General features: G+C 38.3%; 1 protein-coding gene across 2 annotated transcripts in view; it reads left to right on the top strand.

Annotated features, from left to right (window-relative positions):
- MAN1A2 (mannosidase alpha class 1A member 2) overlaps positions 1-18,037 on the top strand; it is a 133,475-nt gene that overhangs the window by 75,056 nt on the left and 40,382 nt on the right. For both annotated transcript variants that reach the window (XM_014253391.2, XM_005523861.3), the window contains exons 6-8: positions 10,730-10,824; positions 12,237-12,360; positions 12,772-12,865. In XM_014253391.2, coding sequence (XP_014108866.2) covers positions 10,730-10,824; positions 12,237-12,360; positions 12,772-12,865 — 313 coding nt within the window. The remainder of the gene's footprint in view (positions 1-10,729; positions 10,825-12,236; positions 12,361-12,771; positions 12,866-18,037) is intronic.

Genomic DNA, 18,037 nt, shown 5'->3' on the forward strand with positions numbered 1-18,037 from the left:
AGGGATATGTTTTTGTAGAGGTAAAAGCTGTGTGATTTTTACTTTTTTTTTCCCCTAGACTGTGATTTTTGCATTATAATCTGTCACACTGTACCAGTGGGAGAAGGGAGGCTGTGTGTATAATGACTGCACACAGTGTAAAACAATATGTAATTTAATCTCTGTTTAACTTTTCTTTTTAAAGGCAAATACAGTCTAAAAGGGTCTGAGTCATTTCTGGCAAAGACTAAAGGGAAATCAAGATGAAATTTAAAATGGAAAGCTTGGCAGCACATTCAAGAGAAATGGGAGACAGGAATAACTGAGAAAGAAAGTAGAAATTGAGACAATTGAAGCACAGAGCTGAAAGACAAAGAAAAATATATAGGAAATACATTTCATGGCATAGAAAAGTACGTGAGAAACAAAGGAGATACTTGTCATGAGTGGAGAAGGTGATAGAAAAAGGTGTTACCAAAAAGAAAACCAGTGTCAAGAGAGATTAATAATCACATGAAGTAGGTTACTTCTGTTGCACAAAAATAATTCTGATAAAACTTGTTAGCTTAGTAGAAGCAGCTTAATTATTTGACTTCAGAACCATTTCTTAAGGTTTGTAACACAGATTTTTCTTAAAAACCACAGAGTGAGTGGATCATCAGTAGGGTTGTGAAATTCAGGCACAAAATGCAGTCTGTAACTCAACTCTGTAGAACAGCTGGTAGTACCAAAATACCAAACATTATTGATTTATAGAAAAAAACAACCAAAAAACAACACCCCACAAGATGCATTGATACCATTTGCTTTGCCTGGATGTGTTTGCCTACAAAGGCATGTTGAAAGACTGATATATATTGGAGTCAATTCTATTTCCTAGGAATATGTTTTGGAGATGAGAAAGTGTTCTTCCCCTGTCAGATTCCGTAAGATGTTTCTCATAATCCTGTTCCTTACAGCTGTACTCTTGGCAGTCCATCCGTTTTATGTCTTACCTTCTTTAGATCTCCATTTGTTCCCTGTCCTTCCTCTTGATGCCTTTGTTTCTTCCCTTCACTGCCTATTTATGCTCCCTTCTTTTACCAACTTCTCCCTGACACTTTACCTTGTAGGAGGTGGAGGACTGAAAGCCCTGTCCTTTACCACTTCTGCTTCCCCACTGGCAAAGCTCTATGCTGATCTTCTGTCCCTTGATGGCTCTTTTCTTCAATTTCCTGATGGCCATTCAAATTAATTTTTCTCCTTTCTCTTTCTCCATTCCTTTATTCCACAGTTTAAATCAGTCTTTCTCTGTGCCAGCTACTAGTGGGGGAACATTTAAACGAGAAGCCAGACATTGTCCATGCTCTCACATCTGGTTCCTTCTGCTACTGTAGTAGCTCCCATGGAAAGAAGAGATTATGCTTAGCATGAGTGATTGTGGTTTGTGTGCTTTGCAAATTCGAGATTGTTGCTTTGTTCTTTTACAAAGGTAATTAAACTGGCAGGTTAATACTGCTTGTGCAGGTAAACTTAGAGTGAAGAAGCCAGAGATATGAAAAGCAGGAAGATGAAGAACAAAAATTGCATACTACTCTTGATAATAATAGCAGAAGAGAAAATTAACTCATGACTGCCATGGTTTTTGGCTCAATTAGATGGCATGTGAAGCAGTGTGCTACATCTTCTGGAATTATCAGAGTGAGGAGGCATTTATATGCCATATTTTCATCACATTTATTCTGAATTTGAAGTCATCTGTGATTCTGACTGACTGGTGTAAAGTGCCTTGGATTTGAAGGCCCTTTAAGAATTGAGAAACATGTAACATTTCTACTGAGAAATGCATGAAACCTGTGCCAAGGAATCTAATACAGCTATGGAAGTAAATGGAAATTATGCAGTTTAATTGAAGTATTATTAGCCAGTGCCAGGTAGTTCAAATATGATTAGCTGGTTGTCCGGTGCATGCCAAATTTTTATGTTCAGATCTTCTAAAGCAAAAATGTTGAATATTTCTAATAAGCTAATATATGCACAGACTTTCTTATATAGGTTTTTCAAAAATATCAGTAGTGTGAAACCTATGAATATTTCATTACATCCTGAGATGCCTCAGTCAACAGTAACTGGATTCCTCATGTCTCTTGTCCGGGAAACCAGCTTTGGAAAACTTTTGAAGAAGATAAAGATAGTATCACTTAAGAATTCTGTTTGCAAATCTTTCCCTGCTGATGGTAGAGAATCACAAGAGTATTTATCTTTTATCTAAGAAGAAGCATTTGAATATATAATTGCTAATTTGTAAAATGTAAATAGGGGAAATTGTAGTCAACCCAACAATATCTGTCTTATCTGCAATTAACTGATGGAGGTCAAGTATTTTTGTCTGTTTACAACTCATTTGTAGATGGCAGCTGAACAATATGATCAGATAGGCATTTTAATACTTTTCAGTACAACTCTTAACTTAGGAAGCACCACTAGGATAGTTCTTCTAGATTATTGTGATGGGATAGTTTCTTCCATTTCTTTTGATAGTCTTTGTCCCTGTGTTCCTTATTCAAAAAAATCACAGCCTGCATTTTCATCTCAAAACAGTCTAGAGCCTCTAGGAAAGAAGCAGCTTGGGTGCCTGAATGGACCTGTCCACTCCTGTGGGCTTTACTTGAGCTTTTGGTTTCAGAAGTAGAGGGCAGAGCACAGTTGCAGCTTTTACCTTGGAAGCTGTGATAATTGTGATACACTGCATTAGAAAATTTTTTACAAGCTGAATTTCTGGATCCTTAAGCAGAGAAACTAAGGAGAGCCAAGTTTGTGTAGCCATGAAGTTTAGGTTAGGTGTTACATCACCTAATTTCCTGCATCATCTGAAACTGGACACCCTTCCTTGCCTTCCTACTGTTCTTTAAAATTGTCAGCAAAAGTGTATCTTTCAGGGAGTAATCCAGTGTGATTTTCTTTAATAAAAAGTGTTTGTAGAAGTCTTGTTTGTGATTTTCCTGGTTAAGGAAAATGTCAACCTAGTCTACATGTTTTGAAAACTAAGGGAGTTTCTTTTTTCACAAAGAAGGAATATTCCATGAAGCATTTATTGCCTTGTGAGATGAGCAAACCATCAAGTTATGTAATATTAATGGCTTAAGTACTATCTGCTTTATCCTGTTGCTCTTGAGAGACCAGAATTCTCATAGCATGGGAGTACTTCACAGCAGCAGATGTAACCAGTCCTGGACTTCCATGAGGGTGAATTTGGCAGTGTTTTAAAATTTTGGAGACTGTTAGAATTAAGCAGAGTTTCTTTCCCTGTGCCTGTGTAAACTGCCTGCATGCTGGATGCCTTGCAGAGCTGTAGTAGCTTTGCAGCCAGATGTTTAAGTGAGTATCATTGGGCACCAAAGCTAATGTACAAGATGAGTATGATGGCATCACCCCTAGATCACTCCTACCTTCAGAAAGGGCAAGCAGAAATGTCCAGGGAGCTACAGCCTGGCCAGTCTTACCTCTATCCGTGGAAAGATGATGGAGCAACTAATTTAGAAAACTATTCCCCAGCCCATGAACAACAAGGTGATTGGGGAACTCAATGTTCAACCAACCCTGATGACCTATGATGAACTGACTGTATTTTGTTAAGATCCTCATGAAGAAGCTGGTGAAGTATGGGCTGAATGAGCAGATAGTGAGGTGGATTGAAAACCGTCTCAGCAGACAAGTTCAGAGGGTGTTAATCAGCCATGCAAAACACAGTTTGAGGACAGCAACTAGTGGTGCACCCCAGGTCCAATCCTGTTCAATGTTTTCAGGAATGATGTGGATGATGAGACAGGTGGCACTTTCAGCAAATTTGCTGATGACACCAAACCAGGAGGAGCAACTTCAGAGGAACCTCAGTAGGATGGAGAAATGAGCTTGACAGGAACGTCATTCAGTTCAGTGAGGGCAAGGACAAAGTGCACCTGGGGAGGAACAAACCCATGCACCCTTATATGTGAGGACCACCCAGCTCTGCAGAAAAGTGGTGGACAGCAAGTTGACCATGTGCAGCAATGCACTCTTGCAGTAAAGAAAGTGAATGGTATCCTGGTGTGCATTGGGAAATTTACCAACAGGTCAAGGGAGGTGGTTCTTACCCTTTGTTGCTCCATAGTGCAAGAGACATGAACATACTGGAGAGTCCAGCAAAGGATTGACAAAGATAGTTAAGGGACTAGATTATCTCTCATTTGAGGGAATGCTGAAAGAGCTGGGACTGTTCAGACAGGAGGAAAAAGGCTCAGGAGAGGCCCCATCATTGTGTGCAAATATCTGAAGGGAGGAAGTAAAGGAAGTAGAACAAATTGTCATCATAGCCATCTTAAGTTGTCTCCATGGTCTGGATTCAAGTTGATTCTTGGCTTTTTGACTCTGATCTTAGACCACTGGGATGGGTTTAGATTTTTCACTTCCATATGGATTTTTTTTTCTGTCACAAAGTAATATAAATTCATAGAGCATTCCCTTTGCAGAATAAGTCTTCTCTTGTTTAAAGTTTCAGTCCTTCGGAAATGCTAAGTGTACTATCAAGTACTTTGGTAATCATTGCAGCTCACCAAGGACAGCAATAGTACCTCAGCTATGGCATTGTCTTTACAGTATCTGCAAATTTTCCCTCCTTGAACATCTGCTACAGCTCAAGAAACCTACAGTGCTGATGAGGTGTTGTTGAATTTATGTATTTCTACACCATTTCACCTCTATAGGTAGTATAGTTTGTAACTGCCTTGCTAAATTTCACATGAATATGATTTACATTCTCCAGGACCAATTCTTGAAGTGGCGTACCACTTCAATCATCACTAACAAACATCTATGAAATACACCTCAAGTGTTCTCCCACTCTCATTTCATACTATAATACCTGAAATGTTACCAGAATCTTATTGCACCTCCCTCAACTCACAAGATGACTTTGTAATTACATCCATGAAAATTACTAGAAGCAGATGTGTAAAGAGGGAAATGTTTCTCTGTTTCTCAGTGGCAAAATGGCCTCCACTTTCAGGGCAGTATGCCCTAGGAACAGTGTAAAACCTGGGAGCCCCCAAACTTTACAGGGGCAAAGCGTGTTGGAAGTCAAGAGCTATTCATCTAGGAACTTAGAGCTATTCATCTGGCATGCAGATATCTTTTTCCTATGCAGTAAGACTTATGTATAAACAATCATCAAACCCACAATGTTTAATAAGCTACTTCTGGTTTTCTTCATTTGGTGATAATGCTGCTTGGTTTTCACCATGAGCCTTAATCTCTGCTCATGCAGAGAGTCCTCTCTAAGAAGTTGACCTTTAAATGAGTGTTTAGCCACCACAAGGCAGTGAGGAGCTGACTGCTGCAGATTGAACTCTGAAAGTAGAAAGATATCTATTCCTGATTGGGTCAAGGAATACCACATAGTTTCTTCAAGGGTCTGAGTCTGGTATTGCTGTCAAGAGCTCTGGTTTTTCAATCTACATTTAGTAATTAGATACATCTCTCCCATCGTCTTCATCCTTAGTGTTCAAAGGAAATGTGTTCAGGATTTGATACCTATAGTAGTACTGATGGTGTACTACATTTCTGTGAACTTGTGCAGTGTGTCTGTTTTGTCTGATGTGTTTTTCAATGATCCAGGGCTATCAAGCCTACAGATCCAGCCACATTACGTGGCCATAGATTCTCACTAGTTAATAACCATCAGATTAGAGAGAAGTCTGGTATTTGTTACGTTTTAATAAGAATGATTCAAAGGCTGCTCTTTGCAGATAAATGAAAGAGAATCCTTATTTGTAGAAAACATCTATCATTGCTCTCAGAGTTAGGAACAGAGGCTATTTGGTGCTGTTTGCCATTCGTAGTGCTGGAAGGGAACACCTAAGAGCAGTATTAGCATAATACTGTTTTCTGAGGGCTGTAGCCATGCATCTAGGCAGTCACTGGATACATCAACAAGGCTTTTGAAGAATTGCTGAAATCTTTAAGGCCTTTTCTTGTGAATGGTTTAAAGGTCTTGCTTGGATTAATAGGCTCAGGAGCAAGCTCTCATATTGTGGGTTAGGTGGCAGGTTTGATATGTTAAGCATCAATTTAATGGAAGAAAATTATTCAGGCCCTCACAGCTGGTCTGCTGTACATACTAGTTTGTAAATACTGATTGCTGTTTTCATCTTAATGAGGGATCCACTTATCCGATTTGGGGTTTAGATTTTGCTTTTTCTGCCAATTTTCACTCTCTTTCCTTCTAGCTGTAAACAGCTTGATTTGTTTTTGAAAGGGGGAAAAATTCCTCCATTGCTTTACAGTATTTGCAGAAAGAAGCATTAGCCTAGTAAAGGCCATGTAAATTGATGGCTTTAATGTATTATATTTTGCCATGTAAAATGGAAGCACTTTTCCAAGTCTACAGTGCCTTCTAAAACTTTTCTGAAGAATGTCTGTATTTTGAGGATGGGCAGAACAGCTACCTTGGGATTAATACCCGTTTATGTAGAAAAGTATTTTTGCATCTTCAAAGTAGGATATCTTGCTACTGCTGTTATGATGTCTTTAAGAAAGATTCTGATCAGTTTATACTTGCAGCTTTGTGCTAGCAAAGAAACTTCGGGATAGATGATCTCTGTTATTCATGAAAGGTGCTGTGTGTGTCTACATATACCATACCTGAGAGGCAAAAGATTTTCTTCTTACATGTACAAAATGTGCACACGCCATCTCATATTTGGGAGCTGTGGTGGGTTGACCCTGGCTGGATGGGAGGTGCCCATCAAAACTGCTCTGCCACTCCCCTCCTCAGCTGGACAGGGGAGAGAAAAAAAAAGCAATGAAAGACTGCCAGGACCCTGCTCTAGTGTAGGCTTCCTGCGGGGTCACAGTCTCCTCTGGGGATCCACCTGCTCTGATTTGGGGCTCTTCCATGGGCTGCAGGTGGAACTCTGCTCTTCCATGGTCTGCAGGGGAATCTCTTCTCTGATGCCTGGAGCACCTCCTTTCCCTCCTACACTGACCTTGGTGTCTGCAGGGTTGATTCTGTGACTTATTCTCACTCCTCTGGCAGCTGTTCTGTGGTTGCTTTTTTTTTACCCCATTCTTAACTATGTTATCCCAGAGGCTCTGCCACCATCACTGATGGGCTCAGCCTTGACCCGTGGTTGATCTGTCCTAGAGCCAGCTGGCATTGGCTCAGCCAGACATGGGGAAGCTTCTGGCAGCTTCTCATAGAAGCTGCACTTGTGGCCCCCCACTACCAAAACCTTGTCGTGCAAATAAAATGCAGCAACATGGCTGGAAGAGTGGTAAGGCAGCTGAGTAATTCTGTTATTCTTCTGTTCCTTGTCAAAGTTAAATCATCTAAGTCTTTGTATGTATTGTACAGAGCATTTTTAAAAGCTGTAGTGCTGGCTTTGCAGCAATCAGAGTCATGCTGCAGTAGTAGTTGTTCTTATCTTCAAGTTTTTCCTAATAACTAACTTACCTTTCCTTGGTCCATTTTGGTGTTATTTTCTGTTCTCCATATCCATGGAAAAAATATAATTTCCTTTTACTTGTGTTAGCCTTTTAATGACTGAAAAGTCGTTATCTTGTCCTCTCTTGAACATCTTTTGTGTAGACTAAATAACCCCAATTCTTGTACTGTTTCCTAATGAGCTCTATTTTTAAGTCACCCATTCATTTTGTTCTTTTCTGTTCTTCTTGCCTATGTATTTTTGAAATGCATTGCCTGTCAACAGGGAACTGCCAGGGCTGAAATAGAATCTATGAGTTCAACCCACTTAAAAAAAAAAAAATTAAAGTAAAAATATTACATGATAAGTAATGGTGTTGTCTGATACCAGCACATTATTTATAAGCTAGAGCCTGAGGCTTTTACTGTTGTTCTTATGGTAAGTTTGAAACTTGCTGAAGAAGGCACGTTAATGAGCTCAGCAGAACTCTCTGGACACATTTACAGTTTCTCATAAATGGCACCTCACTCACCACTGCTTTCTACATTTCTTTTCCTTCCCTCTCTCCAAAAATGCTCATATGGTCACTTGGCTCTGATAAAATCCTATGCAGCTGTCTCCTGGTTCTTACTCCAGCCTGCATAGGTAAACACTGTGCCAAAGCTCAGTGTTTTTTTTGTGCAGAAGTAGCAGTGAGATTGGACTGAGATAGCAGTAATAGAAAGTAAAGGCCTTCAACCAGTTTTTTGTTTCTGTACATTCAGTTTTGGATGAGAGGCATGTAGACAGGGAGTGTTGTACCCTTCTGATGGTAGATCAGTGGTGCTCAAGAGTCCTCAGCCCAATGGAGGTGACAGGAAAGTGCCTTTAATCACAGTCAGTTTGGGCAGGTACTACTAACAGCATGGTTGTCTGAATTAGCAGTTCCTGCTGGTGGTGAAATGGCTCTCAGTGATTGCCTTCCTTTAACTGTCTTGTCTAGAATCATTCACATTTAGATCAGCTCAACCTCTACTTCATATACGCTAGCTAATAACTCCTTCCTCAGATACATTTCAAACTGATTAAAAGCTGGATAGCAATGTAAATAGTCATTAAGAATATTCTTGAGCGAGGATGTTTCTAAGGATGTTCTTCCATTGAATATTCTTACCCTAAGGTTTCAGTATCTTTTATTAATGAACAATATGATACTGCATAGCACTTCCAGAGGGTGCAAGATATTAAAGCTAAAGATAAACAAATTCATGTTACAAAGGTCTTTCCAAACTATTTCACTGGAAGTCATCATTCTTGTTTTGATTAGGTGTTGAAGCTTGCCTGCACTGTAGAAGGAGTCCCTCCAGATGACTCCCAGTAGGTAGTTCTGTCTGGTCTTCACCCATCTACTACTTAAAATTCTAAAACATGAATTCAAGTTCAACATGAATTTTTGACACTTATTTATAGATGCAAATGAGGTAGTTCTTATGCAACTGGGCCAAGACTGAGGTTTTAGTTCTCTTAAGGGTTTCTTTTTTCCCCAGTTACCATAGATTCCATCTGTATTACACCTGTTAGACTATGCTTTCCTGTTCTGAATTGGTCTTTTATTCGAGGTCAAAGTGTTATATGAATTTCACTGCTAAATTTCTGCATGTTTTCTCAAAGACTGTTTCTTGTCAGTTTCTTTGCTAAAAATCATTCAAGCTGTATTACCTCTGTTGCTGCACAGTTCTGTCAAATCATATTCTCAGGTATATCCTTTTTTAGTTTGGACATATCCCATCTTACAATTCATATGGAGAACCTCTCTAAAAGTTCTTTATTCTGGCTCATTGCTTTCAGATTCACCTTCATCTCTCCATACTCCACTGCATCAAATACAATTAGATGTCATCTTTAATACTCTCTTCTGGTTTATTTCATGTCTCACTAGTCAACTCCTCAAACATTAAGATATTGATTTTTTCCCCACCTTCATATGAAAAATAAGGATATTCTTGATTGCTTATTTTTCAGCTTGCTTCTCTAGTGAGCATCTCTTAAGTTTCTTCCCACAGATGTTACAAATCAACCCCTGCAGTCCTCCTTAAAGATTTTATTCATTTTGATTACAGATTATTGGTCAGGTAGTTGACAATAGAATTGTAGAATATCTTAAGTTAGAAGGACCTTTAAGCATTGGGGAATTCAACCCCCTGCTTCTCTTAGGACTAGCTAAAACTGAACCATATGACTAAGAGCATCATCCACACGTTCCTTGAGCTCTGACAGGCTTGGTGCTGTGACCACTCTCTTCGTGAAGGACATTTTCCCCTATGTGAAACTGCCCTTATGCATCTTCATTAGATTTCTTTGTGTGCTATTGCTGATCACCAAAGAGATGATGTTTCTGTACTATGTCTGTATTGCCTAAGTTATTCTGGGATGTGGTAGCTCTTTTTGTAACTGGTTTGTATGGTGCATCAAACCGGAAAATAATGATATCTCCAGATTAAGGAGGTACTTGTCTAGAAATGTAGTGAATACTAAAAGTGCATTAATTAAAATGTATGCTAGCAACTAACTGATAAAAGCAGATTCATGCCATGGGGATACACCAAATATGCCTTTGGAAAAGATGCTGCAGGTAGGCTTAGAAGGAACTTTCTCCCAATTGCTTGTCTGTCTAATAAACATTGGGCTCTGAGTGAGGCTATTACAGATTTGTGTTCTGAAATATGACTAAAATGACTGAGATTTCGTCCTGTCAGTAATTTCTGTGAGGGATCAGACTAGAGAGGGAAGATTAACCCTGTAATTATTTTTCATATGCATTGTCGATGAAGGAAAAACTAGAGGAAACTGCATGTCTGGTTTTGCATAGACCATGTTCATAAAAGAATAGGAACTCTGTCTTCACTAATCTCAAAAAGACATTGGAAGTTTGTAAAAATTAAAATATTTGGGTAGGAGAGTTATGTCTTGGTTTTTAACTGGAAAATACAAGGTGTGATTTAAACGACTGTTTTAAAAAGCACTTGAAATTCCTAATACTGGTGGAGGGAGGTGGGAGGAGACCTGATATTCTTCTGTAATAGGAATCTAAGAACTGTTGCTGGAGAGCTTGGAAGGAAAGAAATCAAAATGACAAGTTTGCTTTTCCTGCTCACATCTAACTGAAAGTTATAAAGTGAACAAGTGGCAAAAAATTGTAAGTTAATATGTTTTATACAACGTAAAGCTTTTTTAATACAAAGAGGTAGGTGGGGCAAGGAAATTTCAGTCTTTACAGTTCTTGGAGATAAGTCAGGCTTTGTAACTATTTGCAATTGATCCCACTATCTTAGGTTTTCAAGATCAAAGCAGTGCAACTGGCAGGAAAACTTCTTCCAGCCTTCAACACACCTACGGGTATACCATGGGCAATGGTGAATCTGAAAAGGTAATGAGTTTTCTTTTGTGAAGTGTGTTCCTCCCCCTCCCTCCAACTTAAAATTAATAATGGCATACATTAGTTTTTCTTAGTAGTGGAACTGTAGAAAATGCAGACAAATTGTCATTCCTGGCATGTTAAAATAATTTTGATAGAGTTCAGCACATTCTAATTCATTAACTGCAATAAATTTTGATCCTGTTTTTTTTTTTTATTATTATGCAATAACCATTCAATTTGCCATTGGACCACACTGAATGTATTATTCTGTGTGTTGCTCTAGAGCTTAATAATTGTTTCTTTAGTCATTACAAAATCTATTAAAAAACAAAATTGTTTGCAGGACATGGTTGAACTTACTGGGTTTTCTGTATGAAGATTCCCAGCATTTGAGAAGATGATAGAACTGTGAAGTTACTACTTGATTTTACATTTTAGCTTGGGTATAAAGTCTGGCTTGCTGAATTCAGCTGTGGTCTGTGCAGATGGAGAAGCTCCTTTAGATGACTGTTTAGATCAGACTGAACTTAGATGGTCTGCATTTCCCCATGGAAGACAGCTGCCTTGCCTAATTTATGTTGTATTGTTTGCTCAGTGCTAGTATTTCCCTCAGATTTTAAGAGAGCATTTTTGATGCAAGGCATTCTTTACATTTTCACTATGTCCTTAAACAGTAGCTGAATTGGGATTTATATCTAGATTGTGTGTACACTTCTGAAAAGATTTCAGTTACACATAACTGAAATCTCTTAGGAGAGGAAGTAGAAGTAATCTTCAGATGTATGTAGTTAAGTACAGAAAATAAAAGACACAATCCTGAAAGGTGATGTAAACTCCCAGATTAGATTAAACCAGAGGTCATTTAGGAGTTAGGATTTAGCAAGATGGTGTTACTTAGAGTGCAAAAGGTAGGAGGTATGGGACAGTTTCTGCTGATTCTTTAGGTGAGCCTGAGGAACTAATGTATTGTGCCTACAATAAACATCCTGTATTCCTATGTAGACACAAGATAGGGAAGCACATCCCACACAAGTAAAGGGAACACAGCAGATCAGCAGGACAAGGCAGCAAACGCTGCCACCTTCAGAACTTGTCTTATCTTGATTCTTGTTCCTAGGAACATGCAGGGAATAAAGAACAGCTGTGATTGAGCCCAGTGTTAAGTCACCATATTTGTGTGACATCATGGTATTATATTATTTAAGCATAGGACTTTCTGATGATGAGGTTATGGTATCTGTGTTCTAAAAAGACCCAACCATTGAACCAACTGATCAATCAAATCACAACTCCTGTAATCTTAAGTGTGGGTTAAAGTTGTTGTTATTTGTTTAATTTGCTTCGGTAGTTTGGCTGGGCACAGAAATTCTGAATTTTATGTTGTTTTTTCCCTTTCTTTATGCGTACTTGTTGGAATTCAGTGGTGTTGGTCGAAACTGGGGCTGGGCTTCTGCTGGCAGCAGCATCCTTGCTGAGTTTGGTACTCTGCACATGGAATTTGTCCATCTCAGCTATTTGACAGGGGACCCTGTATATTACAACAAGGTGAGTCTCAAATCAATATTCTTGTCATACTTCTTATCATAAATTGCATTGAAGGGGAAGTACTTTCTATATTGAATTCTACTTCCATTCTTAGTAGCAGGTAAATATTTTCATGCTTGTATTTCTGTTACCAAATAGATGTCTTTTTTGAGTAGAACTATATGACGACACAGGTTTTCTTATTTGTTTCAGAGTACATTTAAAAATCATTATTTTTAAGCATGTTTGTGTGAGCAGTCCTTTAAAACCAAAAACATACAAATCTGAAGAAAGCCCTCAAAAAAGCTTGTAGTTCAGGTTAATAAAATTTGCTACAAAAAATGAAAGAAAAATAAAAAAGATTAGATTTAACTATGTGCAGAGGGCAGACGAACGTTGTTAGCGGTGAACCTGATTCTTGATTTAATTTAGGTCATGCACATTCGGAAGTTACTTCAAAAAATGGATCGTCCTAATGGACTTTATCCAAATTATTTGAATCCAAGAACAGGCCGGTGGGGTCAGCGTAAGTATTCTTATTTTATTAATTCCTAATTAGAAGTCTACTTCTTACTTTGTTGCTGAGTTAGGAGATCAGAAAATTTATTCTGTAGGGCACAAACAGCATTGCTTGAAAACATTAAACACAGAAGGATTTCTTGAATTTGAAATCTCCTGAAATGAATCTTTGCCTGTTGCTGTCTGAAGTCACAGTGCTCACTTTATAGGGTACTTTCTGAAAACAGCTCCCTATTTTATCTGATGCCTATCCTTACGTTTATCAGTCAATAAAATCTTCAGTGATAAAGAATAAGGCTGAAAGTATTTCCTCATTTTGATTCTGTTCCTGGTTTTGTTCTGCAAACCATCTGGTAAGTGGATTATTGTAAGGTGACCTGCATTAATGCATGTTTGTGGTGGTTAAATTGTGTTAGGCACTGACATCTACAAACATAATTCATCTACTTAGTGGCATGTGAAATGTCATGATGAACCTCCTTGTAGATGTGGGGGAAAAAAAAAAGCTTTGGAATGAAAAGAAAAAGCTGATACTGTTGCTGACAATGTAAGAGGAGAGATAAAACATCAAGCAAGCGACACAAACACGATTCCTTTCTTGAAGTGGTTCTTTCAAAAAAAGTTGAGTGGTTTTTTGCTTTCATAGTGGCAGTGATAAAAGAGAATTTTTCTCTTCAAGGTTTCTATTTCTTGTATAAATGCAGGTCTATTTAGGAAAAACAAGCAAGATGATCTATTTCTGTCCTGTTTGACATCATTGATAGGTTTTGGGGATTTCAGTGGTTGGCTGTAAATATCCAGCAGAGCATGTTCTGGCTTGCAAACTGAGAATCTGCTTCTGACTTTGAATCTGGTATGTGAGAGAGATGAATACAGCTGTCATTGCAGTCATTGTGAAATACTAATCTAATCCCATGATTAAAGCCAAAATTCTCTCCAAAGCATTTTATATCTTTGAGTGAATCATGACACTGTCTGAGATGAGCAAATGGATTGATGGGACAAATTCTTCCGATAAATGTAACAACACATTCAGAAATAAGGAAATATGCAAATACAGATACTCAGGCATTATTTATTAAAAGGACAATTTTATATTGTTGATTTGAAAGAATTTTTTTTTTTTTTAATTATTCTTATCCATCTGTTTGTGCTGGTTTTATCAAAATAGTCTAATGTGATGTATCACCAGGATTCTTTAGAGGCTATTTCATAGAGTCATGGAATGGCTTTGGTTGGAAGGGCAGTAAAGATCAGCTAGTTCCAACCCACCCTGATGTGGGCAGGGACACCTTCCGCTGGATAAGGTTGCTCAAAGCTTCTAACCTGGCCTTGAACACTTCCAGGGACTGGGCATACTCAGCTTCTCTGGGCAACCTGTTCCAGTGCCTCACTACTCCCAAAGTAAAGAATTTCTTTTTAATATCTAATTTAAACCTACTCTCAGTTTAAATCCATATCCCCTTGTCCTGTCACTACATGCCCTTGGAAAGAGTCCCTCTCCAGCTTTCTTGTAGTAGCAATGCACAGAATTAGTATCTCTTGGGAATAAAATATTCCTCATCACTAAAAATAAACATACAGTGAGAAGTTTAACTTTGCAGAAGTTTGGTGGAGCTCAAGCATACTATTGAATGGATTTTACAAGATAATACATTTGGGACTCAAGTTTAGGATTACAAACTAATCTGAGGATAAAAAGAAATAAATAAAATAGTTCTAAAAAGTAATAAAAAGAAATATGTTCTGAGGATAAAAAGAAATACAAATTTATAGAGCCTTTACTATTTTTATGCTGATCATGAGTCATAAATTTGTTTCCTGGAATTTAGTGGTTGGGGTTTGGGGTTTTTTTTTTGAGCATATAAGGTTCCAAATGCATATTCAGATGTTCTGGTAATATTTCTAGGATTTTCCCAGTGCAACAATGTCATGGTTTAGGATGGTAGTCTCCAATTTAGTAGTTTAGCTAAAACCACACCCACTGCCCACTCCTTTCTGCCTGCCTCCTGATGGAAGCACAAAAGGCAAAGATCACCGGTTGAGATAAGAACGATTTATTGGACGCAACAGTTAGATAAGAAAATTAACTGTGACAATATTAATAACAAAAAGTATAAGACAAAGAAACTATTTACATAGAACACCTGTTCTTTCCAACCACTTTCTTCTCTCTGACCGGAAGGGATGCCCTTCTCCTGAGAGGAGTCATTTTCCCTGCCTCTGGCAATGACCTGAGATGGTATTGAATAACATTAGGGTCTGGCCATGCCCCCTCCCAGCTACTGTAAAAAATTAATGCTATCCCAGCTGAAACTAGGACAAACAGCATTTGTAAACCTAATACTGATTTTGTAGGGACTAGATAGCAAGAAGCCATAATTCTGCATTTCCTTTCACAAACCTGGATTGAATGATGAGAAAATGTCTCTGTTGTATCCCTGGTAGAAAAAATTAAGAAGTTACAGTAAAGGAGCACGTGGTCAGCTACTCATAAGTGAGTTGAGTAAGGGTGATGCCTTTACACACAACATCCCAATTCACTAGAGGACTCCTGCCCAAGTCCCCTACAGTATTACTGGCTTGAGTCCCATGGTTGGTATTAGGGGCAGGAAAGGCTTTTATGTTCCACTCAGAAGGTAATTTCAAAGAGCATTGTATTTGGCTTGTTATATACCTTTGTACTGGAAAGACTGAGACAATGGAAAGAGTATCAAAGCATAACTTTTCTTTTTCCAGCTTCTGGGAAAGCTGCCCTTTTCATCTTTGCTGTGACCTTTAGTTTGATGCATCGTATCTTGTACAAAGTACTTTCTGCACATAGTTTCTGAGAATTATTTTGGAACACTTTATTTGCCTAGATACAAGTAACTCTTCACTGACCTTTCTAGTGTTGCTTTCCTTTCTTTTTTTCTTTCTTTCTTTCTTCCTTTCAACATTTTTTTCTCTGCTCAGACATTTTTTAGTTCAATTCTAGTTAGTTTTTTTGTTAATCTGTACAGTATTCCAAGTAAGCCATGAGGGGTGTGAAACAGATAAAATAAATCAGCATAACTACATACCTAAATGCACTGCTGAAGAGCTATGGGATATATCTGCACTAGTGGTGGGTTTATTTTCTATTTCTGTACCCTTCATTCTAGTGGTAAGTACCTTTATTCAAAGTAATAAAAACATCAGTGGTGACGTGAACTTAGCAGTCAGACCAATTAATGCTATAACTACCAGTTTATTCTTAGTATTAAACAAAATATATAGTGGAAGAATTCATTTAGGTCAAGTTTTCTCAGCAGTTATATTTTGTCTTTGCCTTTTAATTTATTTTTTAAAGAAAAAAATGCATTATTTGAATAAAAGAAAAAGTATACCCTTCTAAAAGTATTCCTGTTTTGTTTAATTTTCTTCCAACAATTTGATAGGTAAACTTGAATATTTAAAGGAAATTCTTGTTGCAAGATTGTGGAAGAAAAGGGAAGCATCATTTTCTGTGGCTTTGGTGTGGCTGTGAACTGGATCCATTTCTATTTGCAAAAAGAACCTTGTGGAAAATTCTTGATACTTTCTACCTTGATACTTGATAGAGTATTTTCATACTTTCTCAGAGCTGTTTGCACTAGGTAGGAGATTAGGCACACCCCAATTTTGGGGGTTTTAACCAAAGGTACATTGGGCCCCCAGTCCTCTTCACATACCCAGGGTTCTTGAATGGTGATGAGCTAGCTTTTGTGAAGGTCTTTCAGGCCTTTTGGGGATCAGCAGTTGTTATGAGGTTTTTCTGTGCCTCAGAATATTTCTGTCTTAGCCTCCAAAGATCTTAGGCCATGTTGCTGTGTCTTGTCTGGTTTGCCTCATTTAAATGTATGCTCAAAATGTGGTCTGTGCTCATCTTGGGTTAGGAGAAGGGATATGTGATATGCTGCAACCTTGTTGACATCCTTCTGATGTGAGGGTGCAGGGTCCAGTGAGTCATTTCTGTTCGGGTTTGATTTATCAGAGTGAAGGCCTTTTGATCTCAGTATAAATTGCATGTTCTGCAGTTTCACTGCTAGGAATGATGTGCTGGGGACATTGCCCTGAGATGTGCAGACCATCTTTTTCACTTGTTCGTCTGCTGGAGCTTACAAAAACATGAACTTTCATTCAAACCAGTCAATGTTTCTGTTACAAATGCTTGAAAAGTTATAATCAGTGAAGTAACTTACCAGTCAATTAGTAATAATGATTTCATCAAGAAGGATGTGACCATTGCTTCCAGGTTCTTAGCAAGTTGGATGAGTCAAATCATTATGTCAGTGTGGCATTAATCTATAGCCATGCCTTTGAAGTGATTACAATTTAATTAATATAAATTTTCATTTGCATTTAATGCACTTGACATAGCCCTTGAAGTAGGGTTCTGGTGACAGATTACTTCTTTCTTTTTCTGCCCACCTCAGTGAAGCAGCAGCAGCAGCCAGAGTCTGAAGCCACAGCAGGCAGGACTACTGCTCCATCCCATCATTTCTTTCCACTTGGATGCTGTAAACCCCAATCCTAAAACTGCTGGGTGAATGGTTTACTGGTCATTGCTAAATCCCTGTCCTTTCCAATGCAAATGCTTTGTGATACAACTGGACGCTTCACGCTGTGTAGCAGCAAGGGGGTTTATTATACTCAGGAGGAGGAAAATGATGGCTAAATATTTGGGTTTAAGCTTATAATGTTCAGGTGTTATTACAGTATGGGGGTCATGACAGACAGCTTTTGAATGGGTTCAGCTCAGGATTTGTCAGCTCAGTGGGGCATTTGCTAGAAGGCTATATTGCCCACAGGAATGTTGACAGATTCCATTTTTACTTATGGGCTAAGGTGATGGCCCAGTAGGAACAAGTTTTTTACAGTATTTCTTCTTTGGGGTTTCAGTTTCTTTAAGACTGAAAGGAAAATAGCTGGCAGGAAGGATTTTCTAGCCTCTCACATTAACCTTCAGTTGACTTTGTTAGCTTTTCGTTTACACATGATGAGTACTTGGATTGGTGTGAGCATCAAAACTTTGAATTTAGATTATTTTCCAAAGCAGTAACAGAGCTTTCAAGAGAAGCCTCCTAAGCAGATGTAACAGAAAGTTGATTAAAAAGCAGGGATTTCCAAATTATGGAAATTGATTTGTACTGAAGAAAAGCGATTTCTTAAAAAATTA

The sequence above is a fragment of the Pseudopodoces humilis genome, chromosome 2 (assembly GCF_049639895.1).
Source record: "Pseudopodoces humilis isolate 2021_Gansu_Grassland_sample_001 chromosome 2, ASM4963989v1, whole genome shotgun sequence".
Taxonomy (NCBI): domain Eukaryota; kingdom Metazoa; phylum Chordata; class Aves; order Passeriformes; family Paridae; genus Pseudopodoces; species Pseudopodoces humilis.